Below are 24,186 nucleotides of genomic sequence, written 5' to 3'. Positions count from 1 at the left end.
CCTATCAACTCACCTTGGGTGGTTCCTTGGGGTCCCAGCAATTCTATGTCCTCTCGACACTGTCTTGACTCGAGTCATAGTTCTTATAACACTTACTTAGTATATGGTTTGGTCCTCCCCTGGGGCCCACTGTGTATTAGTGCTATTTACTGTCATTTCTTTGCTAAAGTATTGAGTGCTTGGTGATCATCTCCGTGTACAAGATAATGTGTCGTACTAGATAGTGTTATACTAATAAATACATATTTTTATAACTGTGTGGTCCTCCTTTCATTTAGTCAATACTATAAGGTTACATTCTGGTAAAACAAGCTGCTTTACATTCCTTCAAGACTAAGCCTGAAGGCTGCTCTCCACAGCTACCACTTGGATTGCTTTCTAAGGTTATCTTTGACCTCTTAAATCATCATAAGGGTTGTTAGGACTGGTGCAGGATGCCCACTTACATTAGTGGACAGCATATACCAGGCCTACTTCTCATTTTTTTTTTTTTAAACCGTTTTTATTGCAGAACAATAGGATAAGCAGCTTACATACATAATGATCCTGCACCGCAAATGCCAGTGCCGTTTCCTTTCTTGGCCATGAGGCTTCCGTACACAGCTTGTGAGCCCACATCCCAGAGGCCGGGCAGCGATAACATGTAGGTCATTATACTTAACCATATGTCAATCTGTACATTTGTTTATATCATTATAGGATGTCTGCGTTCCGCTTTTAAGTTTACTCCCCCCTTCACCCCCCCTCACCCAGTCACTCCCCCTCCCCAGTCCTTATTCCCCACCAGGCCTACTTCTCATAGATATAATTTAGAAATAGATCACTGTTCAAATGAATCTTTGAGATCTCCAAGACAACTGGGGTAACGGCACCCTAGTGGAAATATATAGGCCAATGCAAGAGGTAGAAGATTTGGAGTTTACAGTTGTGGCTGAATGATAGGTGAAAACCCTTAAGGGTGCCAGACTTTTGTCAGTGTAATAGAATTGTTGCAATGCAAGATTCTTTTACAAGTTGTTACAATTTTGTTTTGTGAATTTATTTTTCAAAATGTTTTGGGACACTTGTAGGGGGGTGGGTGGGAGCACCAACCATCCCCCTAGAACTGATTCAACTTGCATGATCGGCAAACGTTAAAATCCATCGACCGTCAACGTGAAGGGGAGCCTAGATTTGCCCTGAATTAGGGGCGGTGCTCTGATTTATATACCAGCATGGGTAACTTTGGAGTGATAGGGAGCCCTAGATTGATAGCAGCGTACACAGCATTTGGCCCACACGAGTGCCTCTTGCCAGAAGACTGAATCGTTTTATGTGAGGAAATGTTTTTTTTATTTGAATCTCTCAGATATGTTTTAATGCATGGGCAAAGTGGGCAATTGCCCAGGGCACCCCCTGGTAAAGTGAATTTTCCTCTCTATTTCACTCATGTCAATTCTATTTCTCCCTCTCTGCCTACTTCTACCTCTGACGTTGTCTCTCTCCACCCCATGTCATTTTAAGGTCCCACGTAAGACCTATTTCAACTGTTTTTGTGTGGGGCTGTTAACGTTTACCATATAATTTAATGCTGCTTTACATCACGCAGGCTTGAAATAACAGGAAATGGGTAATACAATTTGAATTTGTTCCACACAGACTACTTTTTGCCTAGGGCCTGCAAAATCTTTAACATGGCACTGATCTCTCCCACAGATTTCGGTGCCTCACAAAAATATAGGTGATTCCTGTGAGAAGAGCCTGTGAGAAGGCCGTGGGGAACTCTTAATCAAACCCGTATTCGAGGTTTTGAGAACCCCTGCATTATCTTTACTTTATCTCTGATATTTTGAAGGAGGCAACCCTTCAGTATTGTCCAACTTGAGGTACTTAAAGGTAGCGAACTGGATAACTTTTCCTTTGTTGATGTAAAAATGTTCAGTCTCTAATACCTGCTGTCGCTTAAACATCAGAGAATCTCAGAAGGGTACCGTGATATCCCCCAGTTAATCCACTGGTCGTGCCGCAGAATGTTCTGGAAGGGTCTGCCAGGGTGCGCAGCAGGGTCGTCTCGTGGTGCAACACGGCACTGTAATACATAACCAGTCAATCACTTTTAGTCGTTTCCTGCCATTGGGTGTGGGCTAGGGGGCAGGACATAATTTGTGACTGAGTTTGTATTTGTTGGAACGGAATCATGTTTGACTTTCTCTGCAGGACTGAATGCTTTGCGGCGGGCACTGGGAAGTCTAGTCGGCCCTTCTGACAGCGAGGTGGCGGGGTCAGTAGAGATCGCTCTCAACAACTTCCTGCAAGCCATGAATGATGTCCGGCCCAGTGCCATGAGGGAGGTGGCCATTGATGTGCCAAAAGTAAGTTATGGCTGAAATATGCAAGACAATATTGAAACCGCGCAGAATACCATGTGCTTTGTAAGAAATCCAAAAAAAAGGAGCCGTATTTGAGTAGGGTGTTTTCATGCATGGGTGCCACTTCATTGGCTGTGTGCACAGCCAGTGGTGGAACTAATTAGTGCATGAAATGCGTAGCGAAATCACATAAAGTGACCCCACAGGAAGTGATGGCACAGTCCTATTATTTTTTACCATTTGCATAGATCTATTATATAGGTCACAATCGGCATCTCAGCTCATTTGGAAGTCCGCATTTATTTTTTTCTGAGAATGGGCCAGTTTTACAGTCAAACCCCTGATGTGTACCGACATATAAATATATACAATATATATATTTGTAATGAATATAGAGGAACAGAAAGGTGATGGATGGCTTGCATTTGACTCAACCACTGGTAATTACCGTGGACTGCATTCGTATATTGTTTTTTACGCACTGTTACCCCAGTCAGAGACCAGCCATATGCAAAGCAGCCTTGGTCTTGTATCAATAGGAACAGAACAGTCCAGCCTAAACTGCCAGGTCATGTCAGCTCCAAACAAAAACCCACAAAACCCCAGTACGATTTCAGAGTATTTTTAATGTGTGAGGCTTTCATATGGCTCACCTACCAACATGTCGAGCAGAACCTAGTCGCATCTGGCCGATAGTAACCCTTTAATGAATGCACATCTCTGCTTGTATAAATATTTTTGGGTTGGACATCTGCCAATATTTGGCAACTACTATTTAAGCCAGACTCACAGTAGACCCCTCAGTCATATGCAGAACATGAAATAATGAACACATATACCTGTTAAGTAGTTCAATATTAATTAAGAAATACAGAGGATTACTTGTTTACTAGGAGGTTCTTAAACTGTTATTTATATTCCAAAACTCCCATGCAGTCAAATACAGTGATTCATGGTACATGAAAAATATATTGTGTATATATATCATGATTTCATAGAGAACTAGGCCCTGATTATGAGTTAGGCCTAGTGGTACGTACCCCATGCCAGGGTAATTAGCGCATAACTTTAACGAATCGATGATCACGAGTTAAAAAATGCATGTGATATTTCGCACAAATACTAAATGCTGCATGTCTCTAGTCCATATGCGCTTTTTAACACTTTTACTCTTTACCGCATGTAATATTTACCACATGCAAAAAATAATGCAGGTGGTAAAAAACAGGACCCAATTCCAAATATGATAGGTCATTGGAAACCAATGAAAAATACCATATTAAAATACTTCCATTCAAAAGCAGGTGGTAAAAATTCCTGACAGTGTAAGAAATGAAACAAAAACTGTAAATGCGAAAATACCAAGACCAGTAATGCCAAAAAAAAAAACACAGTACATGCACTGTTTGAGCTGCAAACAAATAAAATCTCTCACACCTGCACACAGGGTCATACCTACATAAACAGCCATGGACAAGTAAATCTCTCACAGGTTGATTGCAGCAGCAGCTCACACTTTTATTCTGTAGTACACTACCATGATAACAACACTGCTAGGCCAGTATGTCACGATATGCCAGATTCATGTTCTGCTACAACAAATTATGCAACATGAGTGTGAAAACTAGGCCACCAATTGATGAACCTCAAATGACACTGTAAGCAGGACAGTAGTTTTACATAATTTCAATTATCTGTCCATGAACACCCTATGCTATTTGTTAAACAGGTTTCTCGACAGAGTTGTAGAGCTTCATCTAGGGTGGGAAGCTAACTACAGTTCACTGTGGCGTATCTACAAGATCTTCTGAAAGAAGAGAGTTGGTTGTCTGACCCTAATAAATAACAATACTATTGTGCAGCCGAGGTTCAACATATCTGATCTTTGGTTCAAGTTCATCCCAGTAAATAAGATTGAGGCTGAAAGTGTAGGATGGAGGAATCTTACTCTCCTCCCCTTCAAAGGTGCACAAGAGTAGAAGCATAGTTTTTGGGTAAGGATCAAACAGGCACATTGAAATAGTCATTGGATATTGTATAAAATGCTGCTAGAAGGCACCCCTCACTTTCCTCTATGTATGAAGGGTGATGCCTTGTGTGAGTTTCCGAAATGGGAAATAGAAAATCTGTGATATCTACTTCACAACGAGGTGTTTGTGCCCTAGAAAATTTAAAGTAAGAAGGCAGATCAAGAACATGATATGGAGTAGTCACCTGCTGCAGTCCATACTTCCTGCATTTCAGTGCAAGCTGTTGGATGCATTGCTATCCAGGTCAAAACAGGGGTTAAATTATAGCAATTTTTGAAAGCGTTTGGGGACATCGGCTTCCTGGGTGTCCCACTGGACGTGGAGATAGATTGTGGATATTGGTTCGGAGCTGTCAGATGAACAATTGTACAAATGCTGTGAACTGACTAGGAAAATTACGAACATTTGAAACTGAAGCAGAAGCACTTTAAACCTGTGCACCTTTTGTCACAAGGGTCTACATAGATGTTAAACAAGCATTTGCAATGCAATTGGTCTCCCATTCGGGACCTTATATGTATTTAGCTATGCAGCACTTAGCCTGGGTGCTGAAACATCTACTGTTCTTTAACATGGAGGTAGAGTAAGCACCAAACTGCGTGACATGCCATGTATGGGAACACATGGAGAGAAATATTGCCTTTCAGCGGGAAATGGTATAGTCCAAAGCTCTGTTTTTAATATAAAATCAGGGCCTTCTGTGGTCATATAACGAAAATACAAGATTTGAAAAAAATATTATTGTCTACGAGTGCTCGTGGAAGATAATTTCTATGGACTGGAATCTAGAGAATGCTAAAATGATTCTGGTAATTTACTGACCTCTGCTGCTCGTTTTCTATCAAGAAAGAGGCAGTTGCCAGAATAATAAAAAAAAAGGAAGTCCCTCAGCAGAAAGCAATTCTGATAATTTACTGACCTCTAGTGGTCGTTTTCTATCACGACAGTTAAATAGAGGCAGTTGAACAGAAACAAAAGTCCCTATGCGGAAGCAGACAAGTCCTAGAACTGATCTCCAGAGCCCACAAAGTACATACACATATAAGTATATACTAAAGTATATACAAGAGGTCTCGAATGCTCGACCTAAAAAGGATGGGATTGAAGGTAGAGTCCTGAGGAGCTCCACAAGTCAGTTGAACAGGTAAAGAGTGATTTGGTGGAAAAAGAACCTCATGAATACAATAGGAAATAAAGGACGAAATCCAATCCAGAGCTCGTTCCCTGAGACCAGCCTCATGCAACCTTGCGATCAATATTTTGTAAGATACTGTATCAAAAGCTGTAGACAGATCGAGCAGCATTAGAGCTGCTGTGGCACACTGATCTATAATCATACAGAGTTAATTTTGTACAGTAGTGAGCCCTACTTTCATGCTATGAACTTGACAGAAGCCTGCCAGTGTTGTTTCAAGAACAGAGGTAGATTCCATGAAAGTAGAGTTGAGTGTTTACCTCCATCTCAACTATTTTAGCAATAAAAGGGAGGACTGAGATGGGACAATAATTGCTCAAAATCACTTTGCCTGGAGAATGTTTTTTACTAACTGAATTACATATGCTCTTTTCCACTCAGCCAAAACCAAGGGAGCTGAATGATAGGCATTAACTAGCTCCTGAATTGGAGGAGTCAAAAAGGTAGCAAATTGAAGGAAAATTTTGGCAGGATAAGGATCGTCTGGAGAGCCTGAGTTACTATTTTATGTTTGTTTGCCTACTGAATTTTGAAAATTAACAATGTACTGAGACATTCTTATATTAATCTTCCATTATATCGAAATAATACAATCATTTTATTTACTGGTTACTATAAGCGTGTTATACAAAGTCGAATGGTAAAAAGCTTACCCAGAAACCAAAGCATCTGAGCGTGTCCCCAGGGAACTAGCTGTCATATATTACAATCATAGGAACTGGTGTACAAATGAAAAGATTTAGGTGGTGGAGACAAAATAATCATTTGAAGATTACGAGGTTGGGCATAATGGTTTTTGCAACTTTGGCACCAAAATTGGTTCTAAAACAAAGCGGGCGGGGGGGGGGGGGGTCAATGGTAAGTGCCAGGGGGATTGCAATGTGTTGTGAAAGGGCCACCACCTGGAAATATGTGAACATCATAGTACTTCATCAAGGGGGGTGTATTAAAGTGCTCGAGAAGCCAGTGTGTTGACAATATTCTTACAGGGGGTTTGTAATACTTTTCAATTCGAGTTCCGTCTACAACACCACTGCCTCTTAGGGAGATAAAGCATTGCCCTTGAGACCTTCTCACAGGGCTTCCCAGAAGGTAGGCCAGTCTTCAATAGTCAGGTGTTTGTGTAGGCCTTTAGCCTCCTCTCTATGCAAGGCTTTGCTTTCTGCCTGGGCCCAGTGTTATACAGTTGAACGCCAGGATTCTACCAAAGGTGGGAATGTCAACTTTTGTCATAAGCCAACAGATTTGCCCATTGCCAGAACTTTTTTGACTGTCTTAATCTCCTGGAGTGTTATAGGGCTATCGAGCTTTTCATAGGTACCGTGACTATCTGTGGGCTTTCCAGGGTATCAAGGAAGGTTTGTGTTGCCTCCTTTTAGTGACCTGAGTCAGCACCGTGAGACAGCTGTAGAATTTAAAAAGTACCTGTCCAATTGACTGTTGTGCATGGACCAGTGTGCCTGATGCATCTCAACATGGAGTGATGGGAAGGTATTTTGTATCAGAGGACAATATGCCGGCTAACAGTTGGTCCGACTGTTGGAGGGAGGACCACCGGGGAGTCGGAGGGACTACTCCGGGCACCTTCCTACCACCAAGCTATAGCCGAGCGTCGCTGAGAAGCCTCTTAGGAGAGGTCCTTCCCCTATAATCGTACTAGGCCCAGTAACACCACCACACAGGACTCCGTATCAGTTGCTTATCTTGGTTCTTTATATAAAACAAAGGAGCACGTTCAATATGTACAGTGGGATCGAGAGATCCAGTAAGAGTCTCGGAAGGAATAGGGTAGTGGGACAGTCTTAGTACCAACCAGGTACGGGAGGGCTCTGCACCAGACCTTGGATGCTGTTTCAGAGCGGCTCGGACGGGGAGAGCCGCGACGGCGTCAGCAGGGCTCGGGTGGTGGTTCCGCTTGGGTCGAGCCGCGACACAGTCAGCAGGGCTCCGGTGGTAGGTCCGCTTCGGTCGAGCCGCGACGAGGTCAGCTGGGCTCTGATGGTCTGTTGCAACAAGGTCGGGCCGCGACGGCGTCAGCAGGGCCCCAAAGGTTCGTGAAGGTCTTGTAAGCACGATGGAGCCGCGACGTCGTCAGCAGGGCTCAGCAAGTAGTTTCAGGAAGAGTCTTTCTCCGTAGGGTCAGCCGCGATCCGATCAGCAGGGCTCTTGACTCCAGGATACAACTGTCATCTTGTTGTCGGGTCGCCCCAGATATAGGTCTTGAGCCCTTTGATGTCCGGACCCTTGCGCCCAGGAGGGCGGGGAGGCCGGGTAGGGCGCGGCCAGACGCCCAGCAGGAGAGGCGCCAGGCCCCAGAGAGCTGTGGGGCGGTCGCACCTAGGTGTGGAAGGATGGTTGGGGGTCCCATCGATACTGCCCTCCGCCGGGAGTGGGAAGGGCTCACGTGGTATCCCCCGGGCCAGGGGTGGGCGCCTCGATGTCGGGCCTCGCTGGGACCGAGGCCGGGTAGAGCAGGGTCACGGAGGTGGTCACGTGGAGTGACGTGTAATCCAAGATGGAGGAGCCCCGAGGTGCATGGGACCTCGTGCAGCTGAGCGAGGGGGAACAGGACCACGCCACGAGGCCGGCTCCAACACGCGTCCCCCCCAGCTGAAGGCAGGGAGAGTCACCCATCTCCTTGGGGGTTCTCCTCGCCGAGGCGGAAGAATTGAGACAGGCCGTCAGCATTGGCGTGGTCGTTGCCGGGCCGGTGCTCCACGGTGAAGTCCATCCCTTGCAACGAGATGGACCATCGCAACAGTTTGGGGTTCTCGCCCCGCATTTGCATGAGCCACCGCAAGGGCCGGTGGTCAGTCTGGACCCTGAAGTGGGTGCCGAAAAGGTAGGGCCGGAGCTTTTTGAGAGCCCATACCACAGCGAAGGCCTCCCGCTCGATGGTGCTCCACCTCTGTTCTCGTGGCAGTAGTCGGCGGCTGATAAAGGCCACAGGTCGGTCGAGGCCCTCGGCGTCCATCTGGGAGAGGACCGCCCCGACCCCGTACTCGGATGCGTCGGTCTGCACCACAAATTCCTTGCTGTAGTCAGGGGCCTGTAGCACCGGGGCAGCACACATGGCGGCCTTGAGGGCTTCAAAAGCGGTCTGGCAGCGGGGCGTCCAGTGCACCACCTTGGGCTGTTTCTTGGAAGTGAGCTCCGTAAGGGGGCCCACAATGCTGCCATAATCCTTAATGAATAGCCGGTAGTAGCCTGTGAGGCCTAAGGAGGCCCGGACAGCGGTCTGGGTTGCGGGGGGCTCCCACGCCTGGATGGCATCGACCTTCAACTGGAGGGGCGCTACCTGGCCACTCCCCACCTGGTGGCCCAGATAGGTCACAGATCCTTGACCGATCTGGCATTTGCTGGCCTTAATTGTGAGCCCGGCCCTTTGGAGAGCGGCCAGGACTTTGCCGAGGTGTCCCAAGTGCGCGGCCCAATGGTCGCTGAAGACTGCAATGTCGTCGAGGTAGGCCGCGCTGAAGGTTTCTAGCCCGGCCAGGACCTTGTTTACCAGCCTCTGAAAGGTCGCTGGGGCGTTCTTCATACCGAAGGGCATCACCCGAAAGTGGTAGTGCCCATCGGGGGTGGAAAAGGCGGATCGTTCCTGGGCGCTGGGAGTGAGCTGGATCTGCCAGTACCCAGCGGTGAGATCAAAGGTGCTTAGGTAGCGGGCGGCCCCTAAGCGATCGATCAGCTCGTCTGCCCGGGGCAGGGGGTGGGCGTCGGTCTTGGTGACTGCGTTCAGGCCCCGGTAGTCTACACAAAATCGGAGTTCCGGAGAAGTACCGGGGGCGGCGGCCTTTCGGCACCAAGACCACCTGGCTGGCCCACGGGCTGTCGGAGGGCTCAATGACTCCGAGGGCGAGCATCTTGGCGACCTCGGTCTGTATGCAGGCCCGGACTCGGTCGGGTACTCTGTAGGCGCGATGTCGCACAGGGGGGCTGTCCGCGGTATCCACGTCGTGTACGCACCAGGGGGTCACCCCGGGCGTGAGAGAGAAGAGGGCAGCGAAGGGTTGCAGCAGCCTCCGGCAGTCATGGCGCTGTTCTGGGGTCAGCGTGTCGGAGAGGTGGACTCCCTCTAAGGAACCGTCTTGGCTCGAGGACCCCAGGAGGTCGGGGAGGGGCTTGGAGTCGCTTTCGCCCCCATCATCAGTAGCCAGCAGCAGGCTTAGTTCAGTTCGGGCAAAGTGGGGCTTGAGCCGGTTGGCGTGCAGGACCCGGAGGGGGTTCCTCGGGGACTCCATGTCGACTAGGTAGGTGACGGGGCTCTTCCTCTCAACCACCTTGAAGGGCCCGGTCCACTTGTCCTGCAGGGCGCAGGGGTCCACGGGTGACATGACCCAGACTTGCTGGCCTGGCTCGAACTCGATGGTTGAGGCGTTTGCGTCATACCAGCGCTTCATGTCTTCTTGGCTGGCTTCGAGGTTGGCTTCTGCCAGGGCCCGGAACTTTCGAGTCTGGTTCCGCAGGGTCAGGAGGTACCGGTAGACGTCGGGGGGGGGGCATCTGGGACGTTCGCCTCCCAGCCCTCCTTGACCAGGCTGAGGGGCCCTCGGACGGGGTGCCCATACAATAGTTCGAAGGGGCTGCAGCCCAGGGATTTTTGCGGTACCTCTCGATAGGCGAACAGGAGGCAGGGCAGCAGGACATCCCACCTCCTCCGCAGGGGCTCTTCCAGACCCTGGATCATCCCTTTTAGGGTCCTGTTGAACCGCTCGACCAGTCCGTTCCCCTGGGGGTGGTAAGGGGTAGTGAATCTGTAGGTGACCCCGCATTGTTGCCAGAGGGATTTCATGTACTTTGAAATAAAGTTCGTACCCCTGTCGCTCACTACTTCTCGGGGGAACCCCACTCTGGAGAAGATGCCCATCAGGGCCCGGCCCACCACTGGAGCTGTCACAGTGCGGAGTGGGATGGCCTCTGGGTATCGGGTGGCGTGGTCGACCAGTACCAGGATGAAGCGGTGTCCTAGGGCGGTTCGGGGGTCGAGGGGCCCCACGATGTCGATCCCCACTCGTTCGAACGGGGTGTGGACGGCTGGAAATGGTTGGAGGGGGGCTTTAACTCGACCCCCAGTTTTCCCGCTAGCCTGGCAGGTCTGGCAGGACCGGCAGTGGTGGTCCACGTCTCTCCGCATTCGGGGCCAATAGAAATGGGTCACTAGACGGCTGTAAGTCTTGTCCCGCCCGAGGTGTCCGGCGAGGGGCACGTCATGCGCCAGGTTCAGGAGGAACTCCCGGAACCGGAGGGGAACCACCAACACCCGGCCGGCTCCCAGCTCGGCGACTTTCTGCTCGCTGTATACTAGGTCATTGTCCCAATAGATCCAGTGGGTTCCCGTGGGGTCCCCCGAGGCCTGGGCGGCCGCTTGCTGTCGGGCCCCCTCGAGGGATGGGCAGGCCTTCTGTTCCTGCTGGAACTGTTCGCGGGTGGGGCCCCCATCGTGGCGCCACTGAGCCAGCTCGGGGATCTCGCTGAGGGAGGCGGCCTCGTCGGGAGACAGTTCGGACGGCCCGGCCTCATCATCGGGTTCCTCCGTGCCGGAGGAGGGTGATAGTTCTGGGCCCGTAGGCTGGTCGGTGGCCGCGGCAGCGGCGGGTTGGGCAGTTATGGACCGGGTGGTGGCGCAGGCCCACTCAGGCAGCCCTAGCATCCCCAGATGCTCTCGGCGCTCCACCTGGGCCCAGGGGGAGCTCTCTAGGTCATTCCCCAGGAGGCAGTCCACAGGGGCGTCGTCGCGGACAGTCACTTTTAGGGTGCCGGACACTCCTCCCCACTCGAAGGGGATCCTGGCCATCCGGCACATGCTTTCGGTGTTGTCCGCGGTCCGGACCGGGCATAGGACATGTGGCAGGATTTGTTCGGGGGTCACTAGGTGGCAGCGGACAGCGGTCATGCTAGCCCCAGTGTCCCGGAGGGCTTCGGCCCGTCGTCCGTTGATGGTGACCCACTGCTGGTACTTCTGGGTGTTGCTCGGGATGGCCGCTCGGGGCACCATTTCTCGGGAGCCCAGGCAGACGAGCGACATGGCAGCTGGTTCCCACTCGGGGGACCCGTCCTCGCGGTTTTCCTCCTCTTCTTCTCCTTCCCCCAGGGCAGCGGCGGCTATTTGTCGGGGAGGGGGCCCAGCGGCCCCGTTTCGTCGGTTCACGGGGCAGGCCGGGTCGCTCGCATAGTGGCCGGTCTGTTGGCAGCCGAAGCAGGTCACTGGTGGTCGGGGCCCTGGTCGGGCGATGGGGGCCCCCCTTCGGCCCAGGGTCGGGGACGTGTGGTTGGCGGCTTGGCCTCGTGGCGGGCTTCTGGGCGGTCCGGCCGGGAAGTCTCGGCTGCGGTGGGACCCCCCTCCTCCGCCCCGCTGGCGAGGGGGTCCCGTGGTACTCCGTTGGTAGTCCCCGACGGGGTTCCGGGGAACCCTTGTGTTGACCCATCGGTCTGCTTCGGCGGCGAGCTTCCGGGGCTCGGTCAACTTACTGTCCAGGAGGTGTTGCCTTAGTTCTACGAAGCAGTTGTTGGCGAGGTGCTCCCAGACAATGAGGTTGAACAGTTCATTGTACGAGGTGACCTTGCTCCCTTTTATCCACCCTTCAAAAGCCCGGCTGAAGAAGTCCACGTACTCGACCCAGGTGGTACCGGGGAGCTTCTTGCAGTCCCGGAAGCGCTGCCGGTACATCTCGGCTGATAGTCCGTAGCGGGTGAGTAGGGCTTCCTTCATGTGATCGTAGGAGGTCATCACTGCGTCGGGGAGTTGCAGCAGGGTATCCCGGCCCTCGCTGAGGAACCTCCCCCATAGGCCGGCACCCAAATCCTTCCGGGGTACCCGATGGGAGGTCATGGCTACCTCGTAGGCTCGGAACCACTGCTGGATGTCGTCGTTCTTGTAGTACTCTTTGACGACATCCTTGGGGATATGAACCTTTGGCTCGGTCAGTGGCAGGGCGTCCCGGGCCCCGGGGGTGCTGGTCTCCCCCGTTTTGGATTTCAGTTCGAGTTCTTTGAGGCTCCTCTCGTGCTCGAGGGTTAGCCGTCTCTCTTCGAGCTCCCGATGCCGTTTCTTCTCCTCGATTTCCTCTTGCAGCCGTAGTTGCTCCAGGGCTATTTTCTTCTCCGCTAGCTGGAGCTCGCCGTCCAGCCGGAGTCGTGCGAGGTCCATTTCGTGTGCCCGGACCCTCTCCCGTTCTCGTATGTCTTCGTGGGATAGGCGGGCTTCGGGGATGCCTTGCCTCCCATCTGTCGGGGTTGTGGTCGGCAGGTTTTCGTCCCGGGCCGAGGTCCCTTCGGTGCGGGGTGGAGTGGCCTCGGCTTCGGCCCAGGCTTTCAGGGCTTTCTGCATTTCTTCCTTGGTGCCCAATCCTGTGGTTGGGATCCCTTTGTCTTTGCAGAATTGTTTTAGTTCTTTGTGGGTGTATTCTTCCAGTTTTTCCAGCTGGAAGGTTGCGGCCACGGTTGCTTCTTGTCCGTCCATGGTTCCCTTTTTCTTTTTCCGTCTGGTTAGGTAGTGGGTGCGTTACTTGCTTGTACGATTGCGTCTGGCTCGGATCCCGTCGCTGGCCACCAAATGTTGGAGGGAGGACCACCGGGGAGTCGGAGGGACTACTCCGGGCACCTTCCTACCACCAAGCTATAGCCGAGCGTCGCTGAGAAGCCTCTTAGGAGAGGTCCTTCTCCTATAATCGTACTAGGCCCAGTAACACCACCACACAGGACTCCGTATCAGTTGCTTATCTTGGTTCTTTATATAAAACAAAGGAGCACGTTCAATATGTACAGTGGGATCGAGAGATCCAGTAAGAGTCTCAATGTCTTGGAAGGAATAGGGTAGCGGGACAGTCTTAGTACCAACCAGGTACGGGAGGGCTCTGCACCAGACCTTGGATGCTGTCTCAGAGCGGCTCGGACGGGGAGAGCCGCGACGGCGTCAGCAGGGCTCGGGTGGTGGTTCCGCTTGGGTCGAGCCGCGACACAGTCAGCAGGGCTCCGGTGGTAGGTCCGCTTCGGTCGAGCCGCGACGAGGTCAGCTGGGCTCTGATGGTCTGTTGCAACAAGATCGGGCCGCGACGGCGTCAGCAGGGCCCCAAAGGTTCGTGAAGGTCTTGTAAGCACGATGGAGCCGCGACGTCGTCAGCAGGGCTCAGCAAGTAGTTTCAGGAAGAGTCTTTCTCCGTAGGGTCAGCCGCGATCCGATCAGCAGGGCTCTTGACTCCAGGATACAACTGTCATCTTGTTGTCGGGTCGCCCCAGATATAGGTCTTGAGCCCTTTGATGTCCGGACCCTTGCGCCCAGGAGGGCGGGGAGGCCGGGTAGGGCGCGGCCAGACGCCCAGCAGGAGAGGCGCCAGGCCCCAGAGAGCTGTGGGGCGGTCGCACCTAGGTGTGGAAGGACGGTTGGGGGTCCCATCGATACTGCCCTCCGCCGGGAGTGGGAAGGGCTCACGTGGTATCCCCCGGGCCAGGGGTGGGCGCCTCGATGTCGGGCCTCGCTGGGACCGAGGCCGGGTAGAGCAGGGTCACGGAGGTGGTCACGTGGAGTGACGTGTAATCCAAGATGGAGGAGCCCCGAGGTGCATGGGACCTCGTGCAGCTGAGCGAGGGGGAACAGGACCACGCCACGAGGCCGGCTCCAACACCGACTTATTAACCTCGGAATGAGAGCGTGCATGTAAGCTGCCCAATCAATGCAGCAGAGTTTTTTATGGAGCGCTGCACCCTCCTTATGGAGTTTGCCAAGGGTGGCATGCACTTCTGTGTCAGATACTGCACATCTTTATGCTTCAATGTAGTTCTTTCAACCAGAGTTAAGTTGTCTACAAAGGATTTGCAGCTACCGCTTGTCACTTGATTGTAGTGGCCCGGGTTACGACCTTCAGAGCCTTCCACTAATGCACTCTTGTGGAAGTTGAGTCTTCATTGTAATTTTAAAAAAGTCAGTGACTTAGGAGGCCAGGGTGTCCCTGAATACCCCATCCTCTAGTATGGACGTCTGTAGTCTCCAAGTAGGGACTGGTGAGAGGGTTCTGATTCATTCAAGGCACAATACCATCAGGCTGTGTTCTGAAAATCTTTGCTCAAATAGTCCAGAGAGATGAGCTGTGGACATAGGGCAGTGGTGCAGACCACCCTGCACAGGCTTGCATATAATTTGTGTACTGGGGAATGTAAAGAGTACAAAAGAGTGGTTTGGTCATGCTATTGTCAGACATCTGATAGTGCCCAGTGGCCAGTAAACTAGTACGTCAGTTTTCTGGACAGTTTGTCCTAAAGGGAATGGAGGATGCGACCTATCTAAATTGGCATCCAGAACACTGCTGTAATCTCCCCCAGGAGCTAGAGGATGTGTAACCACTTTGCAAGTAACAGGAGAAGCCGTCATGGAAAGCCTTTTGATCCAGGTGTGTGGTGTGTATGGTACCTATGTCCAGAGGATCACCATTTAGTTTTCCCTTGAGCAAGATGAACCGCCCGATGGGCAAATCACAGAAGCAGTAACCACAAAGGGGGTTCCCATTCAGATCGAAATCAAGGTTCCCCTGGCATGAGTGGAATATTTTGTACTAACGACCTGTCCATACCAGCATTTTTGGAGTTGAACCTTCTCTACCTGGGTTGTTTGACACTCCTGTACCAGTGCTCTCTGTATTTCTCATCTTTTGAGAAGGGTGTGAACCCGGTACCGTTTGGTCTGGGATTCATTCCCTTGATGTTCTAGGTGGCGATAAAGTATTTAACCGTGATATAGTGAGTGGCATGGCTACTGTGGGTGAAAGAGAATCTCCCACTGTTCCCCTCTTCCAAAGTCTCATGCCCAAACCCCATTGAAAGAAAGATCAAAGTCAATCCACCGATTTGAGAAAAACATCAAACACTGAGACAAATCAAACCATGGTGGATCTAACTTGAGAGGCAGGTTAAAACCTGTTCAAACAGGCATAATTAAACAGTAAGCATTGTGCAAGGGGCAGTGACAGCCTGTTAGACCCGTCAGCCCTTTGGGTGGTCCCTCCTCTCCATTATTTATTTTGTCCCACTTTTGCCTCAAACCCTGTTAGTATTTTTCCTTTTTGGGAACCACCAGACTTTTTAGTGTTGCTGCAGATTCAGGGAGCCATTTTATCTACCCCTGGAACTTCTGTCTGTGGGCCTGGAGCACAAAATGGTGGCCACCTGTGACATCACCAGCACCCACTGGAACCTACTAGAACCTTCTGCAACATTCTGGAGCCCTGTGACAGTTGGAGGCGGTTTAGAATGTTGGGAAGCTAAGACAGAGAGTTGGCAGTTGGAGCTGGCAGTTGGCACCTGACTGGTGAAGAGAGAGCAGCAGAAACTTGAAGGAGGAAGGAGTGAGGCAGCAGGGGTGGAAACTTGTGCCTGGAGTGGGGTCCATAAACCCACCCTTGATACTAGTCCCTACTGACTGAGCCCAGCCTGGAGCCCTGTGTGGGAAGAAGCAAGAAAAACCATCTTAAGGACCTGGACAGCAGGAACAGGCCTTAGAATCCAAGAACAGCAAGATCCTGACCTGGATACTGGTTTCCCTGGAGTCCGACGTCGAGAAGCCTGAGACCCGGAGCCCGAGGTGGAGAAGCGGCGCTGACTGGAAAAGCAGACGTCGTACCCGGAGCCGCCAGAGGTCGAGAGAGGACGCCGACGGAGGTCGTAGAGAGTACCAGAGGTCGAGTAGGAAGTCACCCGAGGTCGAGTGAGCGGCGTCGAATGGGGAGTGAAGTCCACCCTCCGGAGTCGCCGGAGACCGAGGTGAAGCGTGCCGGAGGTCGGGAGTGGAGGCCGCACTCTGGAGTCGCCGGAACCTGAGGAGAGGAGCACCGGAGGTCGGGAGTGAGGTCGCACTCCGGAGTCGCCGGAACCTGAGGAGAGGAGCACCGGAGGTCGGGAGTGGGGATCGCACTCCGGAGCCGCCGGAAGTCGACATCGAGCCAAGGCCGGCCGACGTCATCGAACCTGAGGTCGCCATCGGACCGGAGCCGCCCGAAGTCGACATCGAGCCAAGACTGCCCGACGTCATCGAATCGGAGGTCGAGCCGAGGCCGCCGACATCGATCCGGAACCGCCTACCGGCGTCGTCACGAACTGACATTGTGCCGAGGCCGCCGACATCGAACCGGAACCGCCTCACGGCGTCGACACAACTCCAGCGGCGTCGGAGCTTCAGAAAAAGGGCAGTAAGTGGAATAGAGGGCGCCTAAGGCCCTGTGGAATCCTGAGAGACTATCCTAGGAGCTAGAGAGGTGCTGGAACCAGCTTGATTGTGCCAGAGGTGAGCTGAGACTAATTCAGAGGGGTTGTGTAGAGTGAGAGAGCCAGGTCTCTAGTATTCCCCCCTTGATCTACCTCAGTTTAGGCCTCAGCCTTGTCCAAGCCAGGGAGCAGACACCCTCAAGCCATCCACCTAACCACAAGCTGTGCCTGGGCCAAATCAGCCCATAGTAATCGCAAATGTGATCTGATTCTTTAAGTGTCACTGTCAGCTTTTAACTATTTATTGAGAGCACTGTATTTATTGTATTTAACTTATTTATTGCTTCACTGTATTTATTGTTCCACAGTATTTATTGTCGCACAATATTTATTGGTTTGCAGTATTTATTGCCTCAGAATATTTAATTGCCTGTATGTATTGCACTTATATTTATGCCTTAATTATTTATGACCACCCCTATTTATTGAATCATTAAGACAGTATTTATTTGACGTACCCTTCCACAGAACAAGCCTTGTATATGGTGATTGTGTTATTATTTATTTAATCAGCAACTAAGAGAAAAAGAAGATAAACAGAGATATTTTCATAATTTTTACGGTGTAGAGTCGTTTTTGGAACGGATGCACGCATGGTTATTGTATGGGTATGACGTATGCTTAGCACGGTGCCTGATTCCTGACCACTCGAGCCAAGCTACCACTGTGTGTCTGGAGAGACCCCGTTACCACCACCCTTTCCGGTGTGGGAGTGGAGTATTTTCCAACATAATTGGTGTTCAGTGGTGGGATAGAGCTGTGCCTACGTATACTCAACAATAACTGTGGGTAGTCCATAGGCCTACACCGGGAGTTTTCTCAAAGCGGCCTTCCTAATTGTGGGTTTTTGTTTTTCCAAATTTACTCTGGTGGTGGGAGGAGGTATTATATAAGGTACCCCCCTGCATAGTTACTGCAAATAACTGTCCTCTGACCTGAGTGGGCAAGATGGAGTTTGTACTGGAGAATTTAGAAACGTACACTGTGGCCCAACTCAGGGAGTTTTGTCAGCGGGAGGGGGTGTATTGTCCCCCAGGAGCCAAGAAGGGTGCACTCCAAACCAGCTTAAGGGCTTGGGGGGGAGGCACGCCGAGAAAGCAAGGCTGAGGAGGAGGACAGGGATAGAGAGCCCGACAGTGAGGGAGCTGGTTTGTACCAACTGAGGTGGGGAACCTGTCAGCGGGGCCCAGGACACTTTCCAGGAAGGGCAGCAGTGCCTCTAGCGGTGGCTTGTCTGAAGTGGAGTTAACAGACCGGAGGGAGAAAAGACAGCTCACATGGGACTTAGCAAGGCTGGAGAAGGAGAAGGAGGAACAGAGGATGGCTCATGAGATAAGGCTGAAAGAGATAGATCTTCAGATCCTGAGAATCGGGGCACACCCTGTACCTAACGGTGGCAGCGAAGAACGAGAGTACACCAGGGAACCCAAACCCTACCTGCCAAAGGACATAGTAGCTAGCTATGGGGTGGGTGACGATATCGCCAAGTGGCTAGCGGCCTATGAGGTCTCGTTAAGGGCCCATGGGGTTCCAGAGAAGTACTGGGGAGGGGGATTGTACAAGTACATGCCTCCAGCTGGTAGGGATGCATTATTGGCCCTCGAGGAGGATGAGCAGACCCACTACCCCACCATGAAACTGGCGCTCATAAGAAAGTTTGGACTAACACCCGAAAAGTACAGACAGAAGTTCAGGGGTAGTCACAAACTGGGCACACAGAATTGGGTGGACTTCCTGGACTATGCAAAGAAGGCACTAGAGGGTTGGATTCAGGGCAGTGAAGTGAGGAACTACGAGGGGTTGTTTGATCTAGTACTGAAGGAACACCTGCTCGAGAAATGTTTCCCTGAACTGCGTCAACACCTGGTGGATAGCAAGCTGACCACTCCCCGGAATCTTGCTGAGGAGGCGGACATTTGGGCTAGTACCCGGGTGTCCACAAGGGGGACTGGAGGGGATACTCAAAAGGCCTGACAGGGCGCCCCTCAGAAGAAAGAGGGAGGGGAAAAGAAAAAGGAGTTCTCCAAAGGCCCCCAAAATAACTTCCAAGGGAAGGGAACAGGATTCACCCCTAGGGCTAACCCACCCAGAAACCCTAATCCTGGCCAGAGTCAGCAGCCAAGGGTTGTCCATTGCTACGAGTGCGGTGGCGTTGGACACTATAAAGGAGATCCGAAGTGCCTGAAACGACCACCCCCTCCCATTGGAGGAAAGACCCCCGGAGTAGCTAGTGTAGTGCTCGGGGAGGAGATGCCCTTAACTAAGGGAAGGGAGTGGGCGGGTGTCACTTTAGTGTCCCTGGGAGAACGGGAGATGGTTCCTAAGATCCAGGTGCCCGCAAATACCGTAAAGTATGGGCAGTGGGTCACCATCAACGGCCAAAGAGGGGAGGCTCTGAGAGACACAGGAGCCAGTATGACTATGGTACGTAGTCAACTGGTGTCCCCAGAGCAGGTAATTCCCGATGTACTCCACCCAGCCGCGATGGCTGACGGCAGAACAGGCCACTATCCAGTGGCCGAGGTTCCCTTTGAATGGGGGGGGGTTGCAGGTTCACTTCGAGTTGCCGTAAGCCCTGCCGTGCCAGTCGATTGTCTACTGGGGAATGACATGGAGCACAACGCTTGGAAGGAGGTGGAATACCGGACTCACACTGAGATGCTGGGTACACCTGACTGGGCCTGTGTGAGCACAGGGTCCGCGACTACACGGAGAGGGAGTTCGTTTCGGCTGGAGCCTGGAACAAAGGCCCAGCCAGCTGCCAGTCAAGGGAAGAACCGAGGACAGGAGGAGCCTGCCTCGGCGTCCACACCCCGTAGGACGGATAGGCCACCGGAGGTGGTGGACCAGGAGTCTGCGGTGGGGGACGTTACCAAACTGGAGGACCTACCCATCCCGGCCGAGTGGCACGTGGAGGGAGGCCCGTCCAGGGAGGAATTCTGCCAGGGCCAGAGGGAGTGCCCTACCCTTGAGGGGCTAAGGCGTCAGGCCCAAGCCCAGGCAGCAGGGAACGTTGAAGGGAACTACAGTGTTTACTGGGAGGATGGCCTCCTCTACAGTGAACCCAAGGCACCCCTACACGGATCGTCACGAGCCTTGGTAGTCCCTCAACGTTATCGAGCCTTCCTTCTGGAGTTGGCTCACGAGATCCCATTGGCAGGACACCTGGGGCAAGACAAGACCTTCGCCCGTCTTGTCCCACACTTTTATTGGCCTCAAATGAAAGTGTCGTCCGATACCTACTGCCGGACATGTGTGTCTTGCCAAGCCAGTGGGAAAACAGGGGTGAAGCTGAAAGCTCCCCTGGAACCACTTCCTGTCGTTAGCACCCCCTTTGAAAGGGTGGGCATCGACATTGTGGGTCCGTTAGATCCGCCAACGTCAGCTGGTCACAGGTTTATCCTGGTTCTGGTGGATCATGCCACACGGTACCCAGAGGCAATACCTCTGAGGACCTTAACAGCACCTGTTGTGGCAAGGGCCCTGATGGGAATCTTTACCCGAGTGGGTTTTCCCAAGGAAGTTGTGTCCGACAGGGGGACCAACTTCATGTCAGCGTACATGCGGGCGATGTGGAAGGAGTGTGGAGTGACCTACCGGTTCACAACTCCTTACCACCCCCAGACCAATGGTCTGGTGGAGAGGTTTAACAAAACCTTGAAAGGCATGATCAGAAGTCTGCCTGAAAGCCTGCGGAGGAAATGGGACGTCCTCCTACCCTGTTTACTCTTTTCCTACAGGGAAGTGCCACAGAAGGGAGTGGGCTTCAGCCCCTTCGAGCTTCTGTATGGGCACCCTGTACGTGGACCTCTCAACCTGGTGAGAGACGGATGGGAAAGAACTCCCAGAAAGCTTCCCCAGGACGTGGTGAGCTACATGCTGGCCTTCCGGAGCCAAATGGCTAAGTTGTGGAAGCAAGCTTCTGACAACTTGGAAGCCAGCCAAGCAGTGATGAAGGCGTGGTATGACCACAATGCTCACCCGGTGGAGTTGGAGCCTGGCCAGAAGGTGTGGGTGATCGAACCGGGAGAGCTTAGCGCCCTCCAGGATCGCTGGTCAGGACCCTTTGAGGTGTTGGAGAAGAAGGGTAAGGCTACCTACTTGGTGGACCTGAAGACCCCTCGTCAGCCCCTGCGGGTGCTGCATGCCAACCGCCTCAAACCCCACCACGAGAGGCCCGAAGTCATCTTGATGATGGTGACTGACGGAGGAGAGGACGTGGAAAGCGAGCCTCTCCCAGATTTGTTTGCTTCTCAAGAAAAGGATGGGTCGGTGGAGGGAGTGATTCTCTCCCCATCTCTAACTCCTGAACAGCAGGAGGACTGCCGCCAGGTCCTGGGGCAGTACTCTTCGTTGTTCTCCCTTGTCCCGGGTAGGACTCACCTGTGCGTCCATGACGTGGACACAGGAGACAGCCCACCTGTGAAGTCCAAGATCTACCGGATGTCAGACAAGGTGAAGGCCAGCATTCACAGTGAAGTCACTAAGATGCTGGAGCTAGGAGTGATCGAACCTTCTAGCAGCCCCTGGTCCAGTCCGGTGGTGTTAGTACCAAAAGCTGCACCACCGGGTGCCCAACCGGAACTGAGGTTCTGTGTGGACTACCGGGGACTGAATTCAGTGACCAAAACTGATGCTCATCCGATCCCTAGGGCGGATGAATTGATTGACCGGCTGGGAGCTGCCCAATACCTAAGTACCTTTGACCTTACTTCTGGGTACTGGCAGATCTCTTTGACTGATGGAGCAAGGGAAAGGTCAGCCTTCTCCACGCCCAATGGCCACTACCAGTTCTGTGTGATGCCCTTTGGGCTCAAGAACGCACCTGCCACGTTTCAGCGCCTGGTAAACCAGATCCTCACCGGAATGGAGAGTTTCTCTGCTGCTTATCTGGATGACATAGCCGTCTTCAGTAACAGCTGGGAGGATCACTTGCGTCACCTGCAAGCTGTTCTCCAGGCCCTGAGACAAGCTGGATTGACGATCAAGGCCAGCAAGTGCCAGATCGGGCAGGGGTCGGTAGTGTACCTTGGACACTTGGTGGGTAGGGGAGCGGTGCAACCCCTCCAGGCGAAGATCGAGGCCATCATGGCCTGGGAACCCCCCAAGACACAGACTGAGGTCCGAGCTTTTCTGGGCCTCACGGGATACTACCGCCGCTTCGTGAAGGGGTACGGTACCATCGTAGCCCCCCTCACGGAGCTCACGTCCAAGAAACAACCTCGACGGGCAGTCTGGACGGAGGCTTGTCAGCAGGCCTTTGTGAGACTGAAGAAAGCCATGTGCGAGGCCCCGGTCTTAAGGGCCCCAGACTTTTCCAAGGAGTTCATTGTCCAGACGGATGCAACAGAACATGGCATTGGGGCAGTGTTATCGCAACTCAATGAAGAGGGTCTGGATCAACCCGTGGTCTTCCTATCCCGGAGACTACTTCCCAGGGAACAGAAGTGGAGTGCAATAGAGCGTGAAGCCTTTGCAGTGGTATGGGCTCTGAAGAAGTTGCGGCCATACCTGTTTGGCTCTCACTTCCTGGTTCAGACCGACCGCAGACCCCTTCGTTGGCTGATGCAGATGAAGGGGGAGAATCCCAAGTTGTTGAGGTGGTCTATTTCCCTACAGGGAATGGACTTTCAGGTGGAACATCGGCCTGGAGTGGACCACGCCAATGCAGACGGTCTCTCAAGGTATTTCCGCCTTAGTGATGAGAACTCCCAAGGGGTTGGGTAGCTCTCCCCACTGTCAGCTGGGGGGGACGCGTGTTAGACCTGTCAGCCCTTTGGGTGGTCCCTCCTCTCCATTATTTATTTTGTCCCACTTTTGCCTCAAACCCTGTTAGTATTTTTCCTTTTTGGGAACCACCAGACTTTTTAGTGTTGCTGCAGATTCAGGGAGCCATTTTATCTACCCCTGGAACTTCTGTCTGTGGGCCTGGAGCACAAAATGGTGGCCACCTGTGACATCACCAGCACCCACTGGAACCTACTAGAACCTTCTGCAACATTCTGGAGCCCTGTGACAGTTGGAGGCGGTTTAGAATGTTGGGAAGCTAAGACAGAGAGTTGGCAGTTGGAGCTGGCAGTTGGCACCTGACTGGTGAAGAGAGAGCAGCAGAAACTTGAAGGAGGAAGGAGTGAGGCAGCAGGGGTGGAAACTTGTGCCTGGAGTGGGGTCCATAAACCCACCCTTGATACTAGTCCCTACTGACTGAGCCCAGCCTGGAGCCCTGTGTGGGAAGAAGCAAGAAAAACCATCTTAAGGACCTGGACAGCAGGAACAGGCCTTAGAATCCAAGAACAGCAAGATCCTGACCTGGATACTGGTTTCCCTGGAGTCCGACGTCGAGAAGCCTGAGACCCAGAGCCCGAGGTGGAGAAGCGGCGCTGACTGGAAAAGCAGACGTCGTACCCGGAGCCGCCAGAGGTCGGGAGAGGGCGCCGACGGAGGTCATAGAGAGTACCAGAGGTCGAGGAGGAAGTCACCCGAGGTCGAGTGAGCGGCGTCGACGGGGGAGTGAAGTCCACCCTCCGGAGTCGCCGGAGACCGAGGTGAAGCGTGCCGGAGGTCGGGAGTGGAGGTCGCACTCCGGAGTCGCCGGAACCTGAGGAGAGGAGCACCGGAGGTCGGGAGTGAGGTCGCACTCCGGAGTCGCCGGAACCTGAGGAGAGGAGCACCGGAGGTCGGGAGTGAGGTCGCACTCCGGAGTCGCCGGAACCTGAGGAGAGGAGCACCGGAGGTCGGGAGTGGGGATCGCACTCCGGAGCCGCCGGAAGTCGACATCGAGCCAAGGCCGGCCGACGTCATCGAACCTGAGGTCGCCATCGGACCGGAGCCGCCCGAAGTCGACATCGAGCCAAGACTGCCCGACGTCATCGAATCGGAGGTCGAGATCGAGCCGAGGCCGCCGACATCGATCCGGAACCGCCTACCGGCGTCGTCACGAACTGACATTGTGCCGAGGCCGCCAACATCGAACCGGAACCGCCTCACGGCGTCGACACGACTCCAGCGGCGTCGGAGCTTCAGAAAAAGGGCAGTAAGTGGAATAGAGGGCGCCTAAGGCCCTGTGGAATCCTGAGAGACTATCCTAGGAGCTAGAGAGGTGCTGGAACCAGCTTGATTGTGCCAGGGGTGAGCTGAGACTAATTCAGAGGGGTTGTGTAGAGTGAGAGAGCCAGGTCTCTAGTATTCCCCCCTTGATCTACCTCAGTTTAGGCCTCAGCCTTGTCCAAGCCAGGGAGCAGACACCCTCAAGCCATCCACCTAACCACAAGCTGTGCCTGGGCCAAATCAGCCCATAGTAATCTCAAATGTGATCTGATTCTTTAAGTGTCACTGTCAGCTTTTAACTATTTATTGAGAG

The 24,186-nt window shown here is 52.8% G+C and overlaps 1 protein-coding gene across 2 annotated transcripts in view; it reads left to right on the top strand.

The window, feature by feature from the left end:
* Window positions 1–24,186, top strand: part of AFG2A (AAA ATPase AFG2A) — a 1,612,935-nt gene that overhangs the window by 439,313 nt on the left and 1,149,436 nt on the right. For both annotated transcript variants that reach the window (XR_014978118.1, XM_085641546.1), the window contains exon 10: window positions 2,197–2,351. Coding sequence is in view for 1 of the 2 variants with exons in the window: in XM_085641546.1 (XP_085497672.1) it covers window positions 2,197–2,351 (155 nt within the window). In the remaining variant the exon portion in view is untranslated. The remainder of the gene's footprint in view (window positions 1–2,196; window positions 2,352–24,186) is intronic.

This window comes from Triturus cristatus, chromosome 2_2 (genome assembly GCF_964204655.1).
Source record: "Triturus cristatus chromosome 2_2, aTriCri1.1, whole genome shotgun sequence".
NCBI lineage: Eukaryota > Metazoa > Chordata > Amphibia > Caudata > Salamandridae > Triturus > Triturus cristatus.
This window is presented reverse-complemented; position numbering and strand designations above follow the sequence as displayed.